The sequence below is a fragment of the Hevea brasiliensis genome, chromosome 12 (assembly GCF_030052815.1).
Source record: "Hevea brasiliensis isolate MT/VB/25A 57/8 chromosome 12, ASM3005281v1, whole genome shotgun sequence".
In the NCBI taxonomy this organism is placed as follows: domain Eukaryota; kingdom Viridiplantae; phylum Streptophyta; class Magnoliopsida; order Malpighiales; family Euphorbiaceae; genus Hevea; species Hevea brasiliensis.
This window is the reverse complement of record NC_079504.1, coordinates 6,735,631-6,761,345: the sequence shown is the minus strand read 5'-3', so window position 1 is coordinate 6,761,345 and position 25,715 is coordinate 6,735,631. Positions and strand designations below refer to the sequence as shown.

Below are 25,715 nucleotides of genomic sequence, written 5' to 3'. Positions count from 1 at the left end.
CTTATTCCATGGTATCCTATGAGTAGCTTTCCTGTAGCACCTAATCTAGGCATCTTGTTCGAGATCTTTACTCTTCCTATGACTTCAGTGGTTAACACCTATAAATCTTCTCACTCCCATGCTACTTCAAATTCTTAATCTCTTTTGTGTCATTACTAAGGTACTTAGACCAATCCTCTATCCATCTTATGTAACTAGTCAGGTAGAGTCTCCTCCAAGGGCCAAGTGTATCATTTATCAACATTGAAAAGTAAACTGGGTCTCTCCTTCTAGGTAACAAAAGTGTTTATATTCCTTGACAACTCAATCCAATGCGACTTTATCAATTCTCACTCCTTCTCTGGAATCGAAATATCTAGACTTCTTCCTACAGCTTCTTAGTATGTGACCTACTTCTGACACATTGGCACTCAGATCGAGGCTCTACTACTCATTTAATCTATCATCTCATAATAACTTGTTTTAAATATCTCTTAGTGTGTTCCAAGCATACCTATTCCTCCTTATCCTCACCATTATAACTGGCTCTATCGAGCTTTTTTCCTGTCCTTTGCATCTTATCCACTTCCCTTTTCCTATTTTTGGTATTGTTGATATCTTTTTAACCTGCTGTACTTATTCCTTAATTTTAGTCCTATCTCATCTTACACCTTTTCCTTCAAAGATGTCTATCCCATCATCAACTTTAACTTTCTTTTTATTTCTTAGTCTTATCTTGATTACTAGTTTCATTACTTCGAGAATTCTAACCCTATGATTTACTCCTACTAGCACATTTTTCACCTTATGTAACACTTATAATTACCCATAGAAATTTCTTTTTGTTTCTTCTTTCCCAACTTAACTATTAGAACATTATCATTCCCCACCAGCCTCAGTAGGAAATTGCTCATCCTGGATGGATAGGAGCCCTTGAAACTATAAGTTCCATCTGAACTAACACGGCTGTGGGAAATGTGCGCCATGCCTTAATTCTAAACAAAATACTTCATGTGTTCATTCTCCTTAATATAATCACATATACTGCCTATAACTTTCCAAACTTCAGCCTCAACTTTTCCCATTAGAAATAATTTCATCTATTGGAACTCATCCATAAATAGTACTTCCTCTAGCTCATAATTTAAAACAGTTGCAAACCTTGGTAACTAACTCCATTTGACTCCTGTCACTATTCTGATCGTCCTTTCATACTTAACACTAGGTACGTACTTACTGTCATTCTCATATCAGGAAATTATGTATGAATTTGTGCCAACCAAACTCTCAATAACTAGGTCTCCTTGACTCAGTCTTTGTTCCTTATATAACCCTCTAGAACCAATAGCACAAACTAAACTTGAAAAGAAAGAAAAATATCCTCTTATATTCAACTACGCCCGATTGTCCATATAATAACGTTTAACCTATGTTTCTTAGTCTTTCTCTTCAAATTTCATCATCTCCTATCACAATTGTGCTCTACCTATAAGGTATCATCTACATGAACTCTTTATCGTACCATTGTCCTTCTTGACATAATATTTTATAATTTATTAGCTTTATTTATACTCGACCTATGATTCATATCTATCATCATTTATGTTGTGCCCTTAACTTTTGTTGAATCCTGAAAGATTTCTCTTACTAATAAATTCTTCCAACACTAATTCCACCCTTAGCTATGGTCATTAATTTGGTGCTTGAACTTTCTAGTGATTTATAACCACCCAGACTTGTCACTTCTCATTCTACCGCTACTGTTGTTCTGTCGTTATTGCTTCACTGCAAAGTGATTCTGTTGATCACACTAAAGACGTTTGCCTGATATTCATAATGAACCTCTAACTACCTTCTCACTATCTCAAAAGTCTAACCTAAAGCCTATGTGTCATTATCTATAATTCTTTCCACTCATCATACCTATTCGATCCCTTAAATTAACTTTTATTCAACTTACTACTTACTAGCTTCTTTTCTCTGCCTAATTAGATAGTCCGCAATATCATAGCACACCTTCTACTTTTTGCTCATTATTATTGTATTTCTCGCCTAATCTTCGTGATACTGTTAACAAGTTAAAAGAATCTTGCCCCATTGCTATCCACTTCACTTTAGGAAAAGAAAATAGATAGAGTATGATCCAATCATGAAACTCCAAGCTCTATAATTTAGCTCCTGACACTACCTCAACTACATCATGCTATGAGTATCACATTACTAGATTCCACACCTCTATTACTATTCTCACTAATATGGTCCCATTTTGAGTTCTCCATCCTTGTCATTCACCTTGCCAATAATAATAATTAGCTTACCCTATATCTTAACTTTGTTCCTTCTATTATGCGCCCTTCAGATTGTCCTTTCATTTATTTCTTTTGTCTTACCTAAAATAGAACTTAACTATTCTATCCCTAGTTCCATTCTTCTTCCTAACATGACAACTGTACTTGCTGACTATATCTTTCAGAGTCTCTACTGCGTTATCATATATCTGTGCTACTCAGATTTGGTCCTTTGACCACTCTAGCTAGTACTTCCACTGGCATTTAGATTATATTGCACATGCAATCAATTGTCCAAACTTTCATTATGTACTTTCTCTATCCATTAGTCTTCTCTGATTTATCTTCGCTAATTTATTACTCTTAATGCTGTTATAATTAGATTATACTATTGTTTTGAATAATATGAAGTTAGAAAGGAACTCAGGAAATTGCAGTCATACCTTTATTATCCTTTAGCTTACATAATACCCTTACTACTTCGAGAACTGATTCTGCAGTAATTTTATTTATTTATTATTATTATTATTATTATTATTATTATTTTCCATGTTTACTCAATTAGCCAAAACTTAAGATTTTGGGCACCCAAACCCGTCATCCAATTCAAAGGATTTACATCCATCGTGATCTGATTATATATGATCCCTATAATGAAACTTGTATCCTCTCCAGGATACCCGAGCCAACTACTCTCTACCACACTCTATATACCCATCTAGGGCACTATTTTGTTGGTCACCATTATTAGTAATAACTTTCGATCCCTTCTGAAAAGATAGGACTATACCCTAACTTGCTGCAACAAAGGTACTACATTTACCACCTTGCCCAAAACCATATCAAATTAATGACTCTCCTATCATATCATAGCTCTGCGAATCATCAATTCATAATTTCGACCTTCTCTAGGTGGTAGGGTTGTACTTTATTCCATACTGATACACACAAGGTATACTATTCTCACTAAGCTCTAAGCAAAATGTTTGTCATACTACAAAAACCATCCAAAATTCCATACCGAAGACTAGATGGTCTCACTCTATAGGTGTCACCTTTACTTTGCCACTAATCCGAAACCTCTGGTCTGATGGCAACTCTTGATGTAACTCTAGCTCATGCTAGGGTAACTGAGTCACTAACTCTAGTTACCACCCAACTGTGACCTTTCGATATTCTAGCTCTAGACTCTTAACCAGGAGTTCCCAACTCCTCTGCAGACATAGAACTCTGTTCTGGCATAACGGTACCAAAACAGAAGCCATCCGCAAACACCCTCATTATGGAGCACCACGGGGATGCACGCAGCTCTACACAATAATCTCATGTCGGTACTGTAATCTGCAGCTTACAGAGCAGACATCAAGAATATTGTATAGTTACTACGATACGTCCTAACCGACTAGGTCTCCTAATTTCTTATTTCTCTTGAATCTTTTATTATCAAAAACTTATTTTGACTGGGTCATCTGCTGATGATTGCCAGCAGTGGTATCCTCATCCTTATCTAGGCCAACTGTACTTTCAAGACTCACTTTTATGTACTCGTGCCTTGCACGAAATGGGCACACCATTTAAACCCATACTGACAAAAATATAGTATTTATTAGAGTACATATCCTCATGATAGACCTCAACATGTCTGCTAACTCAATTTCACCTTTCTATGTACTCCACGAAAATCAAGACACTAACTGAGGCAATTTTATAGTTCCTGAGGTATAACGCAGAATCTAGAAACAAGGAATTACAGAAAAAGACGAAACAGAATCCTATACTCCGCATGTAACATCCTAACAAGACTCCTTTTACACTCCCAATTATATTATTTCCCATGAATCTAGAGCCTAAGCTCTGATACCAACTTTGTCACGACCCAACCTATGGGCCGGACCGGCACTAGGACCTGGGCCAGCTTAAAGCCCCCGAGGCCCGTAGTAAGCCTAACTATTCCTTAAATCCATAACCAGGCTCACAATTTAGGCCCAATATGCATATAAAATAATTTAAATTAAACTATTATAATTATATTTTGAGCCAACTTAACCCAGAAATTTTCAGAAACTAAAATCAGGGGAGCCCAGCTCAACCCTGTTATCTCATTTATAAACTGTTTAAATACCATACCATTCTTCATTTATAAATTTCAAAAATTTAAATTAATACAATTTTTAAACAAGGTCCACACTATTACTAACACATGCGGAGTTCTAGATTTTAAATTTAGAAAAGATAGTAAAACAATTAAATAATCGACGTTAAACCTGCGAGGAAGAAAATAGGTTGCTCTATAAAATAACTCCTCCTGTGGCCTGGAAAAATATTGAACAAGAATGAGCGTTCGACTCAGAGAGTAAAATATCAATTTTAACCATCTCCATAACTATCTAAAACTAATGCACCCTGTAGAGTGAAATGCAGCATCAGCAATAAATTCACATCATAACAGCAAAAAGGTAATTTGGAGCACTCACACACCCAGTAATATCAATCATAATATATGGGAGCTGATCCCCTATACAGCTCTCTTAAATCCAACCTGGTGCCAGCGAAGAACTCAAGCTGGACTTTCGCTTACTAAACCAAATCGTGGTCCCAGCGAAGAACTCAAGCCGTGACTACCCCGAAGGACCGGGTCCCAGCGAAGATCTCAAGCCGTGTCTACCCGTCCTATCTATAGTCCACACCACATCACACGCACGCCAACACACGCACACTGCTCCAAATTACCCCAACAACATCCATGGCACTTTAACAGTTGTGAATGCAACATAATCGTGCCTAGAGTTTAACTACATAAATATATGCATATAAGTGATGCATGGGCATGCTTGAACATATAATAATAGTGAAATTACAATTAAAATTAATACTTTACTCACAGTACACCGATGACTATTGTGGCTGCTGGATGCAGAAAAATAGCTGACCTCGATCACCTAATAATTAAATTATAAATTTATTAGTACTAAGTTAAGATAAAATTCTAAAGAGGCAATAGACAGCCTAATTCATGCCGAAAATCCGACAGAGTTTCCCCTATACCTAGGACCTACCCAACCTGTAAAAAGGCTCAAATAACACTTCTAAATTCTCAATTTCCACAATCACATCTCATCAATATCACATGGCCCCTCCTGGGCCCTCCAAATCAGACAATACTCAAAATCTTAAAAATTACATTTTAGTCCCTATAATTGACATTTTATAATAATCCACTCAAACAAGCTCTAAAAATTCTAAAATTTCGTCCCGCGGTCCTTAATAATATTACAAGACTATTGCAAAAGGAATTATAATTTTTCGATCATCCACGAATATTTTATGAATTTTATTCTAAATCGATATTAGTAAAAAATGAGCGACTTGGAGTTCGGGTTTACCTGTGCTAATTCTGACACCTGGAACGCATCCAGAACGTCTGAAAATGTTAGGATTGACTCTAATATTGACCACGTTCTGAGACGGGCCGTCGGGCAGCCGGATTTGGCTGAAAATGTGGTCCTGACGCCGGTGAACCATTCTCGATCCGATCACACCTAAATAAAGTCCAAATTTTGTTAATAATTATCCTAAAATTATTTTTAAATTTTGGGAATCGAAAAAGTTCAAAAATCTCACCAACCGATCTGGACCGTCCGATTATCGCCTTTTTCAAACAGTGTCCGATCGGAGCGGGACCAGTCCTATCTCGAAGATCTCGTCATCCTGAGTCCATCGGTGGCCTCGGATTTCCGATCCGACGGTCGGATCGCCGAAAAAGTGACCAGAAACCGAGAAACCCATATGATTTTCTTCCAACTTTCCCTCGCCGGTTCTCTTTCCTCCGGCCACCAAACGGGGTGCCATTGGTCTCATCTGAAAGTTCATCATCTTGGGAGTCCGTGACACTTGGAATCACCGGAAATGGCCGCCAGAGTCGGCCGGGGCGACGCCACGAAGTCGGGCCCCTGCTGCGCGCTCTCCCTCTCTCCTCTCTTTCCTCTCTCCTTCTCTCTCTTTCTGCTGCTTCTTGCTCGGTGCTGCCGCCGTCTGGTGGTTGCTCCGACACGGGGGAAGGCCGACGGTACCTCGCCGGCACTGATGCTGGCCGGCCGGACGAAAAAAAGGGAGGGAGAAAGTGAGGGGGAGAGTGGAGTCGGGGAAAGAGAAATGGGGTGGGGGAGTGCTGCATTTTTTTTTTTTAAAGTTTCTGCAATTTTTTTTTTTTATAGGGGTTGTTACATGTTACCTGTACATATATAAACGTTGGAGCGTCCTCTACTTACGACATGCTACATCGAAGCCCTGGTATAGTGAGAAATATGCAAGGGTGTAGGGCGTTCACCAAAAGCGATGTGCCATGCCAACGCCCAGGTGTAGTGTTAAATGAGCAAGGGTTTCCACATCATAGATGGGTGTGGGTAAAGAAGTTAGTCCATAGGACAGATAGTAGAACAGAACATAAGATAGGCATAGAGAATAATAGAAAATATCATAGAAGGAGGTCAAATAGGAAGGAACAGGATAGAAGGAGAATCATGGTTGGTACTTGAAATGTTGGATCACTTACAGGAAAATTAATGGAGCTTGTGGATACTTTGAAAAGGAGAAAGGTGAATATTGCTTGCATTCAGGAGACTTAAATGGGTAGGAAAAAAAGCAAGGAAGTGGGTAATTCAGGGTATACACTATGGTTTACCGAAAAGAAGAAAAACAAGAATGGAGTGGACATAATCATAGACAGGACATTGAAAAATGCTTTAATAGCTGTGAAAAGAGTAGGATATAGAATTATACTAGTAAAGCTAATACTAAAAGGAGAAACAATAAATGTAGTTAGTGCTTATGTCTCACAAATAGGACTAGATAGTGAGAGTAAGTAAAAGTTCTGGGAAGATATGGATGATCTAATGGAAAGCATATCGAATGAAGAGAATGTTTTCATTGGTGGAGATTTGAATGGACATGTAGGAAGTGATAGGCAAGGTTATGAGAATGTTCATAGAGGTTGTGGTTTTGGCAGCCGAAATAAGGAGGGAAAAAGCATCCTAAATTTTGCTATGGCATACGACCTAATACTAGCAAATACCTATTTTATAAAAAAGAGAGTCACATTTAGTGACTTTTAAAAGTAGGTAACATAGAAGCCAAATTGACTTCCTCTTAACCAGGAAGACAAACAGAACTCTATGCCAGGATTGCAAGGTCATTCCAGGAGAGGCTTTAACAAGTCAACATCGATTAGTGGTCTTGGATGTCAAGTTTAGGAACAATTCAAGTAAGGTCAGAAGAAATAGTGCAGCTCGAACAAAGTGGTGGGAGTTCAAAGGAGTAAAGTAAGTGAAGTTCAAAAATGAACTTCTCGAGTCCAAAGCATAGAAGCTGGATATGGAGGCCAATGGTATGTGGATACAGATGGCATCAAAGATTAGAGAAGTAGCAAGAAAAATATTTAGAGAGTCTAGAGGACATAGACCACCCTCAAAAGAGAGATAGTGGTGGAATGAGGAAGTATAAAAAGTAGTAAAGAGAAAGAGGGAATGGTATAAGAAATAACCTAAGTGTGATACTAATGAGGCATATGAACAGTACAAGATAGCAAAGAAAGAGGCAAAAAATGCAGTTAATCAAGCAAAAGCGTAGGCCTTTAAAAAGTTATATGAGAAACTTTGAACTAAAGAAAGAGAGAAAGATATTTATAAATTAGCAAGGAGGAGAGAAAAGAAATGTCAATATCTCAATCAAGTTAGGTGCATTAAGGATAAAGAAGGAAAAGTGTTGGTGAAAGATGAGGACATTAAAGAAAGATCGAGAAATTATTTTGATGATCTCTTTAATAATAGTCAAAATGGTAATAGCGTGAATATAGATTACAGAGCAATATAAAAGAATGTGAATTATACTGGAAGGATTAGATCTTTAGAAGTAAATGAAGCACTTAAGAGAATGAAAGTGGATAAAGCCTGTGAACCCGATGGAATACCAATTGAAGTGTGGATGTGTTTGGGAGATATGGGAGTGGCGTAGTCAACAAAATTGTTTAATAAGATTTTAAACTCAAAGAAAATGCCTAATGAATGGAGGAGGAGTATTTTAGTATCTATTTTTAAAAATAAGGGAGACATACAGAGTTGCTCAAACTATAGGAGAATTAAACTCATGAGCCATACTATGAAGTTATGGGAGAGAGTTGTGGAACATCGACTATGTCATGATACTTCTATCTCTCTCAATCAATTTGGCTTCATGCTCGATCGTTCAACTATGAAAGTGATCTTTCTCATTAGAAGCTTGATGGAGAAATATAGAGATGCGAAAAAAGATCTGCACATGGTTTTTATCGATTTGGAGAAGGCTTATGATAGTATTCCAAGAGATATTTTATGGACAGTATTAGAACAAAAGAGGGTATCTATTAGGTACATACAAGTATTGAAAGATGTGTATGAAGGAGCAACTACTATTGTACGCACAGTGGGAGGGGACACGAGAGATTTTCCTATCTCATTTGGATTACACAAAGGTTCAACTGCAAGTCCTCACCTTTTTACATTAATTTTAGATGAATTGACGAAATATATACAAGAGAATATTCCTTGGTACATGATGTTTGTAGATGATATAGTTCTAATAGATGAGACGCGAAAAGGAGTCAATAGAAAGATAGAGCTTTAGAGAAGTACTCTAGAGTCAAAAAGCTTTAAGTTAAGTAGAACAAAAATAGAATACATGTATTGCAAGTTCAATGACGGCGGAACTGATGATAGGGAAGGAGTTAGTTTGGATGGGGTGGTATTATCTCAAAGTAATCACTTTAAATATCTCGGCTCAGTCATTCAAGTAAATGGGGGATGTGAGGAGGATATTAGTTGTAGGATTAAAGTCGGATGGTTAAAGTGGAGACGTGACACGGGAGTTTTATGTGATCGCAAGATTCCCAATAACTTGAAAGAAAAATTTTGCCGTACAGTTATACGATCGGCCATGTTATATGGTAGTGAGTGTTGGGCACTGAATGAGTCGTATGTGTCTAAAATAAGAGTTGCGGAGATGAGAATATTAAGGTGGATGAGTGGCCATACTATACTAGATAAAATTTGTAATGAGAGTATTAGAGAAAAGGTAGGAGTGGTGCTAATTGAGAATAAGTTAAAAAAAGAAAGATTGAGGTGGTTTGGTCATGTGAAGCATAGACATACGGAGGCTCCAATTAGACAAGTAGAGCACATTAGGTTAGAGGATAGAAAGAAAAGAAGGGGTAGACCTAAAATGACTTGGAAGATAGTAGTACAACATAACCTATAAGCATTATATATTTCCGAGAATTTAACCCAAAACGTTTAGAGTAGAAAAAGAGAATCTATATAGTTAATCCTAAATTTTTGAGATAAAGGCTTAGTTGAGTTGAGTATGTTACCATTACATACATTTACCAAGTTATTTTCAGTGGAGTCTCCACTCATATAAACCTCAACATAAACTATATTAACTCCATTTCCTTTAAATATTTTCATTATGATTGTAATTATTGTCAGCATGAGTGCTACCACCATACCCACCCAACTGGGCGCCATTCATTGCCTTGATTTCTCACACATCAAAGTCAATGCAGAAGATCCTCTTTATTCTCTGCCACAAATTTCTTCATCCTATCCCAGAGTCTCCGTCTAGTGCGCCCACTACCTGTTCCATTCCTTCTTAACCATATTTCTGCAAGTCTTTCATTTTCTTGGTGTACTGAAACGAACCAATCTACCCATACACAAGCAACGATAACTTTGTCACTCCTAAAAGAAAGTTACAAAAAAAAAAAAAAAAGTTAGCTGCAATTTGCCAGGTATTGTATTCATGAGCATTGATTAAACTGGCAAGCATTAAGGAAGAATCAACATGTATGTGTGGATCCAACGTGGATTGCTAACCATATACAGCATTATTACAGTCAGCCACCCAAAATCTTTGATCTGGTCTCTGAGCGCGTTGCCTTCTTAGAAATTAACAAATCATAATTACCCTTTAATTGAGGTGCTCTCTATAGTGTTTTTCTTCATCCAATTAATTATCATTTTTCCTTTTTAATACTGCAGTAATCACTGTCAATACGAAGGCAAGTCTACGTTGAGACTTTTGGAGTAATAGAAACGTGTAATTGAGTCATTGACGTATTATAATTTTGGGTGTTTTTCATTTCATATAAATAATTGTATTTCATTCTTTATTCTTATTTACTTTTACATTTTAAATTAATATTTTATTTTTTAATTAATGTATAATAATATATATATAAAAAAAATTTAACAGTAGTTGAATTATAAAAACTAAAAAAGTATTAAAATAAGTAAAACCTGTTCAAATTGAACCCAATCTGTTTATTGTAAAAATCAAACATATATATTTTATAATTTAATTTATTAATTTCGATTTAAATAATATCAAAATTGAATTTTTTATTTAATTTGATATTGTCCAAACCAACCCATATATACCCCTAATTATAATTCCCTACATTCAAAATTTTTGATACAAAATATATTAAGGTATAGTTTTGGCCCCTCTTTTATGCTAAAATTCCACTAAATTTATATTTAGTTTAATGTGACCAACTCCTATTTGAAGATATTTTTTAGTTTTTATTTTTTTATACATGAATTCTTTCTTATTTTTCATGTTTAAGAAATTATATTTGATATTGAAGCATAATTCTAGGATTCTTATTAATTATATTCTATTAACTAATATTTTTATCTTTTATTTAATGTAGAAATTTTATAATAGTTGATTGAAAAAGTTTGGACAAGTTGTAAATCTATAATTTTGAAACTTCAGAAAATATTTGAACAATTTTCAACATCATCTAATTTATTGATATAATATGTAATTATTTTTACACGTGTATATTCATATAAAATTTTCAAGAGTTACACATCTAAAATATAAATACATTTTAATATTCATTCCAATTTATTTTAAGTGTTCTTTAAGATTTTTTTGTGATGATTAAGAAAATAATTGGATAATTTCATTTTTATATAAAAAATATTAATAATTGATTAAAATACCTTAATATTTAATTAAAATAGAGAAATGTAATAAGAAAAAAAAAATAAATACATTGGGATAACAATAGATATGGGTCAAATTAGAAAAAAAAAATACTTTCTTACTTTTCTGAAAAAATAAATAAATTAGAATAAAAAATTTTAAAATATCACTTGAAATGGGACAAGAGAGTAGGTTGTAAGAATCAAGGGCTAATTAACTAATTGATTAGTTCTAATATTTGAGTAAGGCTTAGTGCAATTCTAAGAAAAACCAATTTTCATACTTAATAAACTTTGACTTCTAGCCGTTCGTTCACCTCCACCCTTTTAATCAATGCAGATTTTTTTGTTATTCTTCAATTAACCAGATAAATTTCTTTCAAAACTTATATAAATTAAGATAAAATTCATTCAAAACTTATTAATAATTCCATAAAAAATTAATTAGAAAAACAAATGATTTATTTAATTTTTTTAAATAATTGTATTAAAATTAAAGTGCCATCAAACAAAAAGAATAAATTAAAAATATTTTAGTAAAATTCTAAATCAATTGAAATAAGAAAATAAAAAAATAAATCTTCTTAGTATATATTCGTGGCTTGACTATTGAATTGTATTGGAGATTTATTATTTAATAATTTTTTAACATAAGAGAAAATGCCTTCATTAATATTATGATAAAGCGATCATATAATTATTAAAAGAAAAAGAATTTGTTAATAATAATTATAAATTTAATATTATAACAAGAATTTATTATTTTATAAAATATATTTTTTTTAATTTTTACTTTATTTTTATTATATATAGAAAATTTGTATATATTATTATTATTTTTTTTATAAATATTTTATTACAATAATTAAAAAAATTATTTTATTTAAATTAAATTAAATATTTTTTTTACTCATTATCTTAATTTGCTGACTCCGTCTTACTTGTAATTAAGTGATATATAGATAAATAATAAATAAATATGTTTATATTTTTTTATTGTATATAATTTGACATTAATAACCTATGTATTTAAATATAAAAATTAATTCATTCATATACGTGCATGTGTCGGTGTATGTTTGTGTACATGTGCATGTATTCTACATGGCTGAAAAAAAATATGATTTTAATTTTCATTAAAAGTATTTTAAAATTATTTCAAATTTTTAAATATATTTCAAATCATTTTTCCTCTTCTAAATGAAATTTAATGAATTGCTAAAAATTAATTTTCATAAAGAGAAGGTAACCATTAAGGAAATTTAATACCAATAATAATTTTTCGACCATATAAGATTTTGAGCATGGCAAAAATTACCTTTTTTTAAATAAAAAATTAAGAAAATAATTATTGAAATTTGTTTTGTTAAATGAATTATATATATTTAATTATTAGATAATTAGACTAAATTCAATGCACTAATTTCATGTAATTATAAAAGAAAGAAAATAAATATTTAATGTAAAATCGCCTAATAAAATTTCGATGGGTGAAGCCAAGGTGGTCGTACAATGAGAGACGGAAGATCCACTTGTTCACACGAGCCATGTGATGAGATGAGATGAGATGAGATGAGATGAGATGAGATGAGATTCATCTGTTTCGAACGTGAAACTGAAAGCAACATTATAATTATTAGTATTACTTATTGATTAAATTAATTTTTTTCTGGCAATTTTAATATTAAAGGTATTCTTCATATTTAGCCAGAAAATGAAATTTATAATTTATTTTTCATGAAATGAAAGAAATAAGAATTTTCTTATAAAATAAAAAAAGAAATTATTTTTATTAGAATACATACAAATTAATTTGCAATAATTATTTAGTAGAGTTTTCTTCTCATCAAATTATATTATAATTTTTCTTTTTATATATTTATCGGCATTATATATTTTTAAATTAAAATATATTATTATAATCTTTATTTTCTCCTCAAAATTCAGCTATTTTAATACACATAAAACAAGGCTGAAATAGCAGGGAGTCAAAAGGCCGGTGGCGGTTCAATTATTTAACGGTGGTAAATGAATTTTAGATAATTTTAAGCACTCATTCTTCAATCTTGCGGCGGAAACATGCGAATTTCTGGCTAATTGCCTGTCTATCAAGTTGTCAACACGTGTCATTAGTAATTATCGTATAAGATAATCTTGATTTTGTAAATATTTTATATATGATAATTTATATTTTTTTAATAAGTAAAATTAACTCAAACTTAATTTAAAGATATATTTTAAGTTACTGAATTAAATTATATTAAAAATAATAACAATAATTAAATTTAATAACAATATAATAATTCTAAAAATGGAAATAAATAATTATTTATTTTAAGGAATTTATTAAATTTTTTTTTCAAAAATGGTATACACGAAATCTGACCATGGTTAAGTAACCCAGGTTAAGTACGCGGTGGTTTGTGGCGGATTGCAAAGCCTTTAAAAAAGGGCGCATTAGCGCCGACTCGGTCACGGGCATTTGCAAAGAAAACTTCCTCTCTTTGCGCTGGCATCGGGTGCGAGGGGGAAGTTTCCGTCTCGTTTCTTTCTCAGGATTTTCCCCTGTCAAATCCTTATCCTGATTTTCCTGAATTCTTTCCAGATTCGTCTTCTATCCTTATCCTTAATCTGAGCTCACCTGCTTCGTTCTGCTCTTTCCTTGCCCTGAACATATAAAACACGAACTAGAAGAAGGAGAAGACTTGGTGAATTGAGTTTGTGATCATATTAATTGCAGATAAAATTACGATGGCAGAGAACGGAGAGTTCAGCTTCAAAAGCAAAAGCAGCGGACGCAACGGGCTGCCGAAAATTCAGACCCAGAAACCCAGAAACGATGTCTGTCATGATGATAGTGGACCGACGGTGAAAGCTCAGACAATCGATGAACTCCATGCTCTTCAAAAGAAGAAATCAGCACCCTCCACACCTATTCATCCAGGCACTCCTTTCTCCCCCAAGACTGAAGAGGAGCGCCAGAAACAGCAACTCCAATCCATCAGGTAATTGAAATATTTTATTACTATAATAAAATTAGAGTCATGTTTTCTGACTGGTATGCGCGTTGCGCAGTGCGTCGTTGGCTTCTTTGACGAGAGAGACAGGGCCGAAGCTGGTGAAAGGAGACCCAGCGAGGAAGACAGAGGGACAGAAGCTGACGCACGTTGCACATCCTGACTATTTTACTCCAGCTATCAGCCTTAGTGATAGTGCCCTCAAGTTCACCCACGTCCTATACAATCTCTCGCCTGCTGGTATTTTTTTTTTTTTAAATTTCTAATATACATATATTATTCAACTTGATAATTAAGGATATTTAATTAAATAATTCGAAGAAGTAGAAAAGAAATAAAAGTGAAAGAGTAATCTGAATGTGGTATTAACATAGAGCTGTACGAGCAAGCAATCAAGTACGAGAAGGGTTCATTTATAACATCAACTGGTGCTTTAGCCACGCTTTCTGGGGCAAAGACAGGAAGGTCGCCAAGAGACAAACGAGTTGTCAAAGACAAAACCACTGAAGATGAACTTTGGTGGGGAAAGTAAGTGTTATTATTATTATAATTTTGGCTCAAGAGGGAATCCTTTTAACCCAAACAGTTGTGATAAGATACTAATTTATATTTGCAGGGGCTCCCCCAACATTGAGATGGACGAACATACTTTCTTAGTTAACAGGGAACGAGCTGTTGATTACTTGAATTCATTGGATAAGGTATTATATTCCTTCTCTTATAATTTCTCTCTCAACTAATTATCCTTGAAACCATCAAACGGGGCAAAAAAACTAGATTTGATTGAAAAAAAAAAAAATTATAACATTGCTTCTAAGTCCCAAATTTATCTTAGCCTTTATTTGATTAACATAATTCATAGGAAATACGTTAATTAGTTCATTTGTTGACCATAACAACTTTCATGCGGTATTGCAATGGTTGATATTTGATATTAATTAAATTCGATCATATGTTTGTTTCATGAGAAATCTTTAAAAAAACTTAACCTGTCATATTATCCCTAAATCAAGTCAAGCTAAGTCCATCAAATCATTTTATGATAATGATCATAGTTAAATTTATTCTTTCATATTATAATTATAAATAAATATGAATAATATGAAATAATTTGATTGATTTAATTTAAGGATGATGCGTTAAAATGTGAAATAATTAATAATTTAATTAATTTTGTTTATAAATAACGTGTTAGACTGAGTCTATTTTAATATAAAATACAATTTTCTTCCAATTTTAGCAAGGCGCGTTCCTATCTATTCCGACGTGTGAGTGAGTTAGGTCACTTTAGGGTCATAGCTCGTTTGGGCTGTAACAGTTGTTTTCTTTTCTTTTTTTGTTACGTCGGAAAACAGACTGTAACAGTTGTTTTCACTTTCCTTTTGTTTTCATTTTTTTTTGTTTGAAGTTGAGGCGACTAAAATCTTAGTGGGTTTCAAAGAGATTCCCATCTTTATCTAGATACATACATGGCGATATTTTTTGTCTGTGCATGAGAGCGTTATAACTGCCTCATAACTTGTATCCCTATGGCCATAATTCTTTCGCTTTCGGGGTCACAAGATCCATTAAAGCTTGAAAATCAACACTCTACCACACGCATGGTTAGCATGGAGTTACCTGCTGGCTGCTGCAGCTGATCTTGTCTAGCAATCCTGGAGAAGACTTATAAGTATCCTAAATATGACGTTCTAACAGAAACCAATCACCCCATTTTGTCGTTTACGCTTAATTATTAATACATATGGCTGAGGATTGTGTGTCGTATGTAGTGCCAGGCAATTTCTAGCAGTGCTGCGTATATATAGAATAGGACCAGATAGCGAAAATTTATTGAGGTTTGATTTTTATTGTTTGGTATGCCTTATCCATATGTTCACCTCAACTATTGGGTCCATAGGGTTCATGAGACGTCCCTCATGGTTAGTGATTTAGGTCCACTAGGTGTCCGTGTACATTAGGAGTTGCTGTTGTGTGTAGTCACAAACTTAAGAGCACGACCACAAAGTTTCAACCAAATGATACAATACTAAAGCTTTATGCATGAGGTCGTAGGATTTCTAGTTCCAACCATTTCAAGTGTGTCCTTGTCTGTGCCCTTCTAATTGGTTAGATTCAAGGCATGGCCACCTGACAATTATTTGTGGATTTTATTATTTCCCAATGTGTCGAGCTTATATTAATTCTGCTTTTTGAGGGTTTGCCATGGAATCAATTAATCCCTGGAATGAACAGAAAAAAAAAATGATCATCATCAATTGCCAAATAATTGAGCCCCAAATAAACTATCCAATTCTAATGGTATACATGTAGGCTTCCAATTATGGCTATTCAATGTTTATTTCGAAAATGTAATAAATATAAGTAATGACATTGGTAAAATCTATATTTTCAGGTATTTGTAAATGATCAGTTTCTCAACTGGGATCCAGAGCACCGAATAAAAGTTCGTATTGTATCTGCCAGGGCTTACCATTCATTGTTCATGCATAACATGTAAGTAAAAAAGCTATAATACTCAGCATGATTTTTTTATTAGACCACAGTAACAGCGGAGATATAAGAAGATGAACTTGTTATTAAAGTTCGGCAAAATTCAATGTGAAACCCATTTTATTGCAGAAAACTACAATTATGAGATAATTATATTAGTTTTTGAGCATTAATATTGAAATAATCTACATTTCATACAGATTGAGCATCAATAGGTAGATCTGTGCATATGCTTTCAATAGTTTCACCCTCTTTAACAAGATTAAGTATGAGGTCAAGTATAAAGAGGTGAAATAATGTACTAGCATAGTGTATATACGATAACTGGGTGGGTTACAGGTGCATCCGACCCACTCCTGAAGAGCTGGAGGACTTTGGAACTCCGGACTTCACTATTTACAATGCCGGGCAGTTCCCATGTAATCGTTACACCCACTACATGACTTCCTCCACTAGCATAGACATCAATCTTGCTAGGAGGGAAATGGTTATCCTTGGCACCCAGTATGCTGGGGAAATGAAGAAAGGTCTTTTCAGCGTAATGCATTATCTCATGCCTAAGCGTCAAATTCTCTCCCTTCACTCTGGCTGCAATATGGGAAAAAATGGGGATGTTGCCCTCTTCTTTGGATTATCAGGTAAAGTATCATCGGATCTTCGTCCTTCCTGCAGTGGAGACCAATCAGCTGCTAACTGATACGTGCCTGTTACGATCTCTACCTGCCTAATGCTCTACTTTGTCACAATTCTTGCTGCTGATGAATTCAATTTCTGTTCTGTTTTTGTCATAGGTACTGGAAAGACTACTCTGTCTACTGACCACAATAGGTATTTAATTGGGGATGATGAACACTGCTGGAGCGAGAATGGTGTGTCAAACATTGAAGGAGGTTGCTATGCCAAGTGTGTTGATCTTTCGAAAGAGAAAGAGCCTGATATCTGGAACGCCATTAAGTTTGGAGCAGGTAACATTTCCTGATCCATCTTCCAAAATCTTGTTTCAAAAGAAAATGAACAAGGCTTATTCTACAATATGAATGCCATCACCGGAGAACTTCTTTTTTTCTTTTAGCATTTTTCATTTGGCGCTGTTTAGCTGGTGCTAATAAGATTTTTTGTGTATTGCAGTGCTGGAGAATGTAGTGTTTGATGAGCATACTCGAGAAGTAGATTACATTGACAAATCTGTCACAGGTAATAATGGATCTGCATTTTATCTAGGACTTCAGCCCCTCTTTAATTCATTCTGAAACAGTCAATTATTCAATTACTGTTGCAGAAAACACAAGGGCAGCATATCCTATAGAGTATATTCCGAATGCTAAGATACCATGTGTTGGTCCGCATCCAAAGAATGTCATCCTTCTGGCATGTGATGCATTTGGAGTTCTCCCACCTGTGAGCAAGCTGAGCTTGGCACAGACCATGTATCATTTCATCAGTGGTTATACTGCTCTGGTACTTGTCAAACCTGCTGTTTCTTCAATACACTTTAAAGTACATTTCTAGCAGGTTCAGGAGTCTTTTCAGTTAATTATTACCTCCATGCTTAAACAGGTAGCTGGGACAGAGGATGGTATTAAGGAGCCACAGGCAACATTTTCAGCTTGCTTTGGTGCAGCATTTATAATGCTGCATCCTACCAAGTATGCAGCTATGTTGGCTGAAAAAATGCAGAAGTATGGGGCTACAGGATGGCTTGTCAATACTGGCTGGTCAGGTGGCAGGTATGGAACTTGACACATTCAGATCATGCATTTTGGTTCAGCAGTGTATAAATACCATAACTTTTAATTGGCAGCTATGGATTGGGAAGCCGTATCAAGTTAGCATACACTCGGAAAATCATTGATGCCATACATTCTGGGAGCCTTTTGAAGGCAAACTACAAAAAGACAGAAGTATTCGGGCTTGAAATCCCAACTGAGATTGACGGTGTGCCATCAGAAGTCCTGGACCCTGTGAACACCGTAAGTTTCCTTTCCTTTGTTTAACCAGATCCTTCCGAACTATCTTTCAAACTTAATCTGACTTCTGTGAATGCTTTTTGAATTTCAGTGGTCGGATAAGAAGGCCTACAATGATACCCTAGTGAAGCTGGCTGGTCTGTTCAGGACAAACTTTGAGGTGTTCACAAATTATAAGATTGGAAAAGACAGCAAGCTGACTGAGGAGATACTTGCAGCTGGTCCTATTTTCTAATCAGAATGCTTTCATAAAATGGCAGATTGAGTGAAATGTGAAGAAATAAGAAGTCTAAATTCATAAGCAGCTTACAAGGTTATTTGAAATATACTATGTTAATTTTTGTTTGTCTTGGGTTCAATCCGATTGTCAGGATGTGATTTACAGGAGAATTCTTGTGTGCACATGATTCCTGCGAGATATTCTTAAGTTATGTAATTCATAATTTCATGCTATAAATTTCTTGTGCCTTGCACATAGTTTTATGTAGTAGTACGAGTAATCTATACTACGGTGAGGGGAAGCTTTTGATTAGATAATTAATACAAGCTAAAGCCTAAAAGTATAATATAGAACTAGGTAGTTGATAATTCATACCAAGTGGAAACATAATTAAACAATTTCATTCTAAAGTAAACGAATAATTGACCTAATCAGATTTTTGGACTAATCAAATATTACTAAAACGAAGTAAAGAAGAATTCACACGAAAACATGAGAATACCAAGCCATGCCAAGAGACCCAGTCTAACAAATGTAAACTAAACATAGTGCTTCCATTGAAAAGCATCTAGTTTTTCTCGAAAGCCAAAGAAAGTTTCAGCTTTCAATGATCTATCAATTTTCTCTACAAAGTACAGACATTTGATCAATCGGATTGCAGTAGTCTTCATGAGCCACCCAGAGGAATGATAAAGATGATAGACCTCAGGCATCTGAATGTAAAAGATTGTACATGGCTCACTTACCTGCCAGCCAATAGGGCTTTGAGGAATTTTCAAACTTTACCCAACGGTCATAGTTGGCCAAGGACGTGAAGACAGCCTTCCTCACCTACAAATTCTACATCTTCAAGGTGAACTGAAAATCAAACATGCAGATAATGAATCTGAAATAAATCAACCTTGCTTCTTTTATAAAGAGTCTTTCTTCTTAGAGGGTATGCAACTTCACTCAATGGGACTCATGGGGTAAAATTGATGCAGGTAAAAAGAATCGCTACATGCCGGGACGAGACAAATAGAAATGTATTTGGAAGTAATAATGCAGAAGCTGTGATTTCTTTTCTGCAGCCTAACCTTGGTATAAGATGGTTGTTCATAAATAGATTTCTGGGAACTCAGTTTCCCATTTAGTTACTATCAGCAATCTGACAGAGCTTGAGTCAATCTATTGCCCATGATGTGAAAGACTCCCCACAACAGGAGAATTGCAAGTCCTCAAGATTCTCCACATCCAGGGAATGGATTCTGCACCAAGGATTGATAGCGAGTTTTATGATGAAGGGAGGAGGTCTTTTTCATCGCTAAACGAGTTATCCCCGTGAGATTTTCCTAATTTAAATCCTGCGAGTGCATAGATGTAATGGATGCATTCCCTTGCTAGAACAAACTAATCATTAACATCTGCCTATTTTTAATTAACACGCCATGGTTTCCTTGAGGAACGGCAGTCCCTTGATGCTAAGATCAGCAGCAGGGCTATGGTCACTCTCCACTCTTCTTATTGACAAATTTCCAGAGTTTACTTTTTACCAAAAGCACTACTCAGAATCAAGCCACTGCTCCTGTCCTTGTCAGTTTGTTATTGTCCCAAGCTTTGCTTAATACACACATATTTTAAGTAACTCAAAAAAAAAAAAAAAAAAAAAACTTTGAAGTCACTAAGGACTGGTTGGAGTCGACAGCTAGAGACTTTGCCACATGGACTGAACAATCTTTACCTCTTGCGAGACCTTGGAGATTATTGAGCGTCCCAGATTAGGCTCTTTGCCAACAGCATGCGTTGAAGGATTGAGCTCACTTCTGTTAAACTCCATGGAGAATTGTAATGGGTTCACTTGTTTGCCAATAGCTATGCAACACACCAGTGCTAGAGCGCCTAACCATTATGTACTGTTCAAATCCGGCTTCTTTTCCTGATGACCAGCAACATCTCTCCAAGCTTTAAAGTTTGACCATTTTAAGCTGCACAGAATTGGGATCTCTGTCTGAGGGATTGAAATTTGTGACAACATTGCAGAACCTGGAAATTCACAGCTGTCCAAAATTCAAGGAATTACTAGAAATGATGGAAAACCTCATTTCGCTTGGATCTCTGTCAATCTTAGACTGCAAAAATCTGAAGTCATCGCCAGAGGGCTTCCAACGTCTCAGTGCACTGCAACATTTGTCCATGAGAGATTGTCCTGATCTCAAAAATGGATGTGAGATGGGGAAAGGAGTTGATTGGCAGAAAATATCTCACGCACCATATGTCTATCTTGGATAATCAGCATATTGCTAGCAACTCTTTGGTTTCATAGGTGCTTGCTGTTGCCAACCTGAAACAAGCTTCTGATCGTTTGATATCAAATAACTCTTAAATCATTAACTATCTTTCTTACTATTGGAACATAGTGGACTATAGTTGGTAGACCAAGGAAGGATGTTGAGAACTGGAAGCAGTTGGAGACTGCCCTCTGCAGCTTGCACCAGAAAGATGAAAATATATGGATCAGGTAGGAGATTTGTACTTCTGTTTGATTGGATGCTGCAAATATTTATAGACATGCTTGCGCGTGAGTTTGCATGCAAAATAAGGGATTAATGAATAAATAGTTTTCTCCTTATTATTTGTACTGTTTGATTTGATGTAAGGTTTAGGCATAGCAGTCTGTTTTCTCCATGGAGCAGGGCCACCTTTTTATGCATTCATTATGCGAGTTACTTTCATCTTGTAACCGTAAGTTGCTAGGTAGATTTAACCTTTGTGAGTTTATGCGGCTCATTTTCACTGGCCAAAGAGGATTTTGGGTGTTAGAAGAGCCTAAACCCCTCCCCTGGCCGCCTCGCGCGTTCAGAGTTTCTTATAAGCAATTTCAGGTCCATAAAATGCTCGCATAAAAGTTAAGAACCCCAACCCCGGTAGGTAAATTTCAATCCCATTTAAGCTTCTTATTGTTATTATTATTTAAGTCAAACAGTAGTCTATTTATTCAACGCGATATTAAAAATAGCATCTACAAGACAGTTTCAATCATCTTTTTTTTTTTTTAATTTAGAATATTGAGATAATTAGGCCTACTTTTAATCTAATAACACTCAGAGCACTAACCCACCCATCGCATCAAAGCAAATGTCTGAAAATTGTAATGAAGAAAAAAGGCTCACATTATCAGAACTCGATTACATAAAGTCAAAACCAAGCGCATTATCCGCAGAATAAGCAAATATCCCATTGATTTTTCCTTTCTCCATTTCTACATTTAAAAACTATGGATTTTATAAACTACAAATACTGTATTTGATATAAAAAAAATGTTTACCAAGTTTTGCAGACAGATTGTACACAATATATAAACGTCCAGTAAATTGTCAGCTTAAGTTTCAAGATTTATTTTCTTTGACCAAGCTAAGAACTCTGAAACTGAAGCAATGCTACTTTACAGCTGGGATGCCGTATGAATGATTAAGAATCAGTGGATGAGGTAGCATCATCCTTGTGCTTAATCATGCCAGAGTCCACTAGAATCGGAATCTCTGCTGCTAGCCATGGGGCAAGACCCAAACAAAGTGCATGTGCTATGCCAAACCTAGGACTGCAAATCAAAAGCAAGATCCAAAATATTGCTGATACATGATTTTAGTAGAGAAATGGCACAGGACAAAGAAAAGATCAAATCAAATGAAACCTATAAACAATATTTCAAGCAGAACAAAATTGTTAAACGCCAAATTGATTAACCAATTTGGGATGGCCATTCTCTGAAAATTAGTCTAACTCTATGTTTGAGTCATGCCAAATTATTGGCAATGTCACTTCACAATTATAATTGAGCAGAGAGAGAGAGAGAGAGAGAGAGAGAGAGAAAAGAAGGGAGGGAGGGAGATAGAGAGAGAGCACGAAAGGCACTGCAAATCTCTAAAATAAGATTAGTCGGGCCTGTCATTGATTATATATAGTGTACAGACTGTCCCACGTCAATTCTCATTATCTTCTTTGCTCCACAAACCTATTCTCTATTTTTTTTTTCTTCCTTCGTTACACCGGATGGTGCAAATAAATCTATTCTTCTATACCAAATCAAATATGAGTCCACTCAGTTAAGTCAGCAAAATAGATCAGAAATTTACAATTTAACCCCCAATTCCTAGTTAAATCAATCTGCTAACATGCCACTTCATATATTAAATATAGATCCCATTGTCCAATCAAATAACCAAAAATTGAAGATCTCCAGGGTTGTCCTAAGCAATAGTCAGTATATGGTTTTCCTGCAGTTTGACTTAGAATCCAAAAAGTTAAGAGGGCTACAAGGGTCCTAGATCAGAATTCAGAACTTTATAATTGGACTACTTCACTTGAGAAACACTGTGGAGGGAAGTACAAGTAAGCTGGCTGTTAGCCTTTTGACATGCTAGAGAAGCACCAAATAATGAAAGTGAAAGCAAGGAAGAAAGAAATACAACCTAAAAACAAAGATGATCTAAAACAAGACCCTACCAATATTTCAACAATTCGATTAAACACCATTAGAAATAAATAAAAATTTAAGCACTGTACTCGAACTACCATGCTTCCAACTGTTTCGCATTGCACACCAACAAGTAAAACCATAAAATAAAATAAATCAACTATGCAAATAGGAAAAGTTGGAATTCTGAACTTCTCTAATCCCATTTCAAAAAGAACACATTAGTATAATTTCATTCCTTCCCACATCACATAAATTTCTAACCACCCGAATAACTGCAAAATTCAATAAACAATCCTAACACTAAAATTAATAAGTAAACGTACCAATTTTTGGCCCAAAGTGGCTTGAAATGAACCGTTAAGCAAATCTTTCCTCCTCTATACATCTAAAAAACCACAAAAATAAATTAAAAAATAATAATAAAAATAAATAATTAGCCCAAAAAGAGAAGGATCATAACCCTAAAACCAAAAAAGAAGAAAAAAAATGGACCTTCTGGGTCTTGCCGTCGAGTTGAGGTAGCTCGATCTCCGGAGCAGTAGATGGATAAGTAACGGGAATATCGAACTGGAGATCAAACTCGTACTTTAGCAGGTTGTGGACGTACCAGCACTTACCGGTCCAACGCGTCCCCTCGGGATTAGCAGCGGAGATACGGAACCAATCGTTGTCGTTGGACTTGTTCATCTGAGTGTAAGCGATCAAAGCTTTGTACTCCTCCTTCAGCCTCTGTGTCCAAGTAGCTCCGTCCCTTGGTCCAGCTTTCGTTGCCAGGAGCGGGATCTGAGTCAATGTCGATTTCGTGTTTGGATCCCATCCCTCCATTTTTCCCCCTCCGGTTAACCCTAACCCTAATTTTGATTCTTATGATTGTTTCTCAATTGTCGTTTGCCTTCTCAGTTTGTAATCTTCGAGCTTCTTTCACCAATTTGCCCCTACCTGGACACGATCCCTGACCAAAACGGGCTGGGCTTGATCAAGCCCAGATGAGCCTCAATCTGTTAACTTTTGGAAGTTACGACCAACATGGGCCCTATTCATCCACGACACAGATAGCCACCGGCTAGTTCGCCATTTTGCCCTCAACCGTTCAACCCGTCAAATGATGAATTTCTCCTGTGTTAACTATAGCGTAGTCTGAGAATAGGGTGATTCTTGCCCACACATCACGGAAATAATAGTAGCTCTTACCATAAAAAAATATATTTTAATTTTTAATTAACTGAATATATTAAAAAATTTATATACCTTATTTCTTGTTTGATTTAATTTTGTTTAATTTTGTGATATAATTCATTTATAAATAAAATTTTCTATTTAATATATTTTATTAAATTTAAAACTTATTTCAAATAAAATAAATTTTATATTTAAAAGAAATAAAATAAAATAAAATAATATATAATAAGATAATAATTTTATCAATTAAAATATATATGATTTTAAGTTTAGAATCCATTTATAAATTCTATCAATTTTAAGTAGTGTTTGATATAAATGAATTTCATCAAATTTTATAAAATTTATTTATAAATTTAATATTTGAATATTTAGTTTAAATAAAAAATTATTTGAAATTCTTAATAATCAATTCCATAAAATTTATTATAACTAAATTAAATTCTATCAAAATTGATAAAATTTTCAAATGAATTCTAAATTTAAAATCATATATATTTCAAGTGATAAAATTATTTTCTTATTATATATTATTTTATTTTATTTTATTTATTTCAAACATAAAATTCATTTCATTTGAAATAATGTCTACATTTAATATAAAATATACCAAAAAAAAATTAATTTGTAAATGAATTCAAATAAAATAAAATTTACCATAAAATTAAACTAAATAAGGTCTTAATGAAATTTTGTTTAATTATAATAAATTTCATGAAATTAATTATTAAAAATTTCAAATGAATTTTTATTTAAACTAAATACTAAAATTTTAGTTTTACAATTAAATTCTATAAAATTTTATAAAATTCATTTACATCAAATATTACCTTTGTGTGTTTAAGAATTTTCCTTAAGAATGATCTCATCCTCTTTGTTTTACTTAAAATGTTGGAATTCTATATTATGTAATTATTAAGGATATTTATTTTGCTTTTTTGATGTATTATGCTATAATTAGCATTTATGTCACTCGACTTTTATAGATAACTTTTCAATCAATTTAATTGCTAATCAATTGATTAAAATGTGGCTTGATAAGATATAACATATTATAATTGTTACAGTTGATGGAAATTATTAGCGAGATAAT

General features: G+C 34.4%; 2 protein-coding genes across 2 annotated transcripts; one reads left to right on the top strand and one right to left on the bottom strand.

Moving 5' to 3' along the window:
- The first annotated feature begins 13,740 nt into the window (after positions 1-13,740).
- Positions 13,741-19,254, top strand: LOC110655801 (phosphoenolpyruvate carboxykinase (ATP) 1). Its single transcript, XM_058130937.1, has 12 exons — positions 13,741-14,295; positions 14,366-14,547; positions 14,682-14,835; positions 14,924-15,008; positions 16,703-16,803; positions 17,140-17,438; positions 17,592-17,765; positions 17,929-17,994; positions 18,080-18,258; positions 18,358-18,527; positions 18,602-18,770; positions 18,859-19,254. Exons 1-12 carry the CDS (start codon positions 14,042-14,044, stop codon positions 19,000-19,002), a joined length of 1,977 nt encoding a protein of 658 aa, XP_057986920.1. The 5' UTR covers positions 13,741-14,041; the 3' UTR covers positions 19,003-19,254.
- A 2,864-nt stretch (positions 19,255-22,118) lies between these two features.
- On the bottom strand, positions 22,119-24,352 carry LOC110655800 (ubiquitin-fold modifier-conjugating enzyme 1). Its single transcript, XM_021812245.2, has 3 exons — positions 23,936-24,352; positions 23,767-23,828; positions 22,119-22,564 (listed from the first exon to the last, which is right to left on the bottom strand). Exons 1-3 carry the CDS (start codon positions 24,266-24,268, stop codon positions 22,435-22,437), a joined length of 525 nt encoding a protein of 174 aa, XP_021667937.1. The 5' UTR covers positions 24,269-24,352; the 3' UTR covers positions 22,119-22,434.
- Between the last annotated feature and the right edge of the window lie 1,363 nt (positions 24,353-25,715).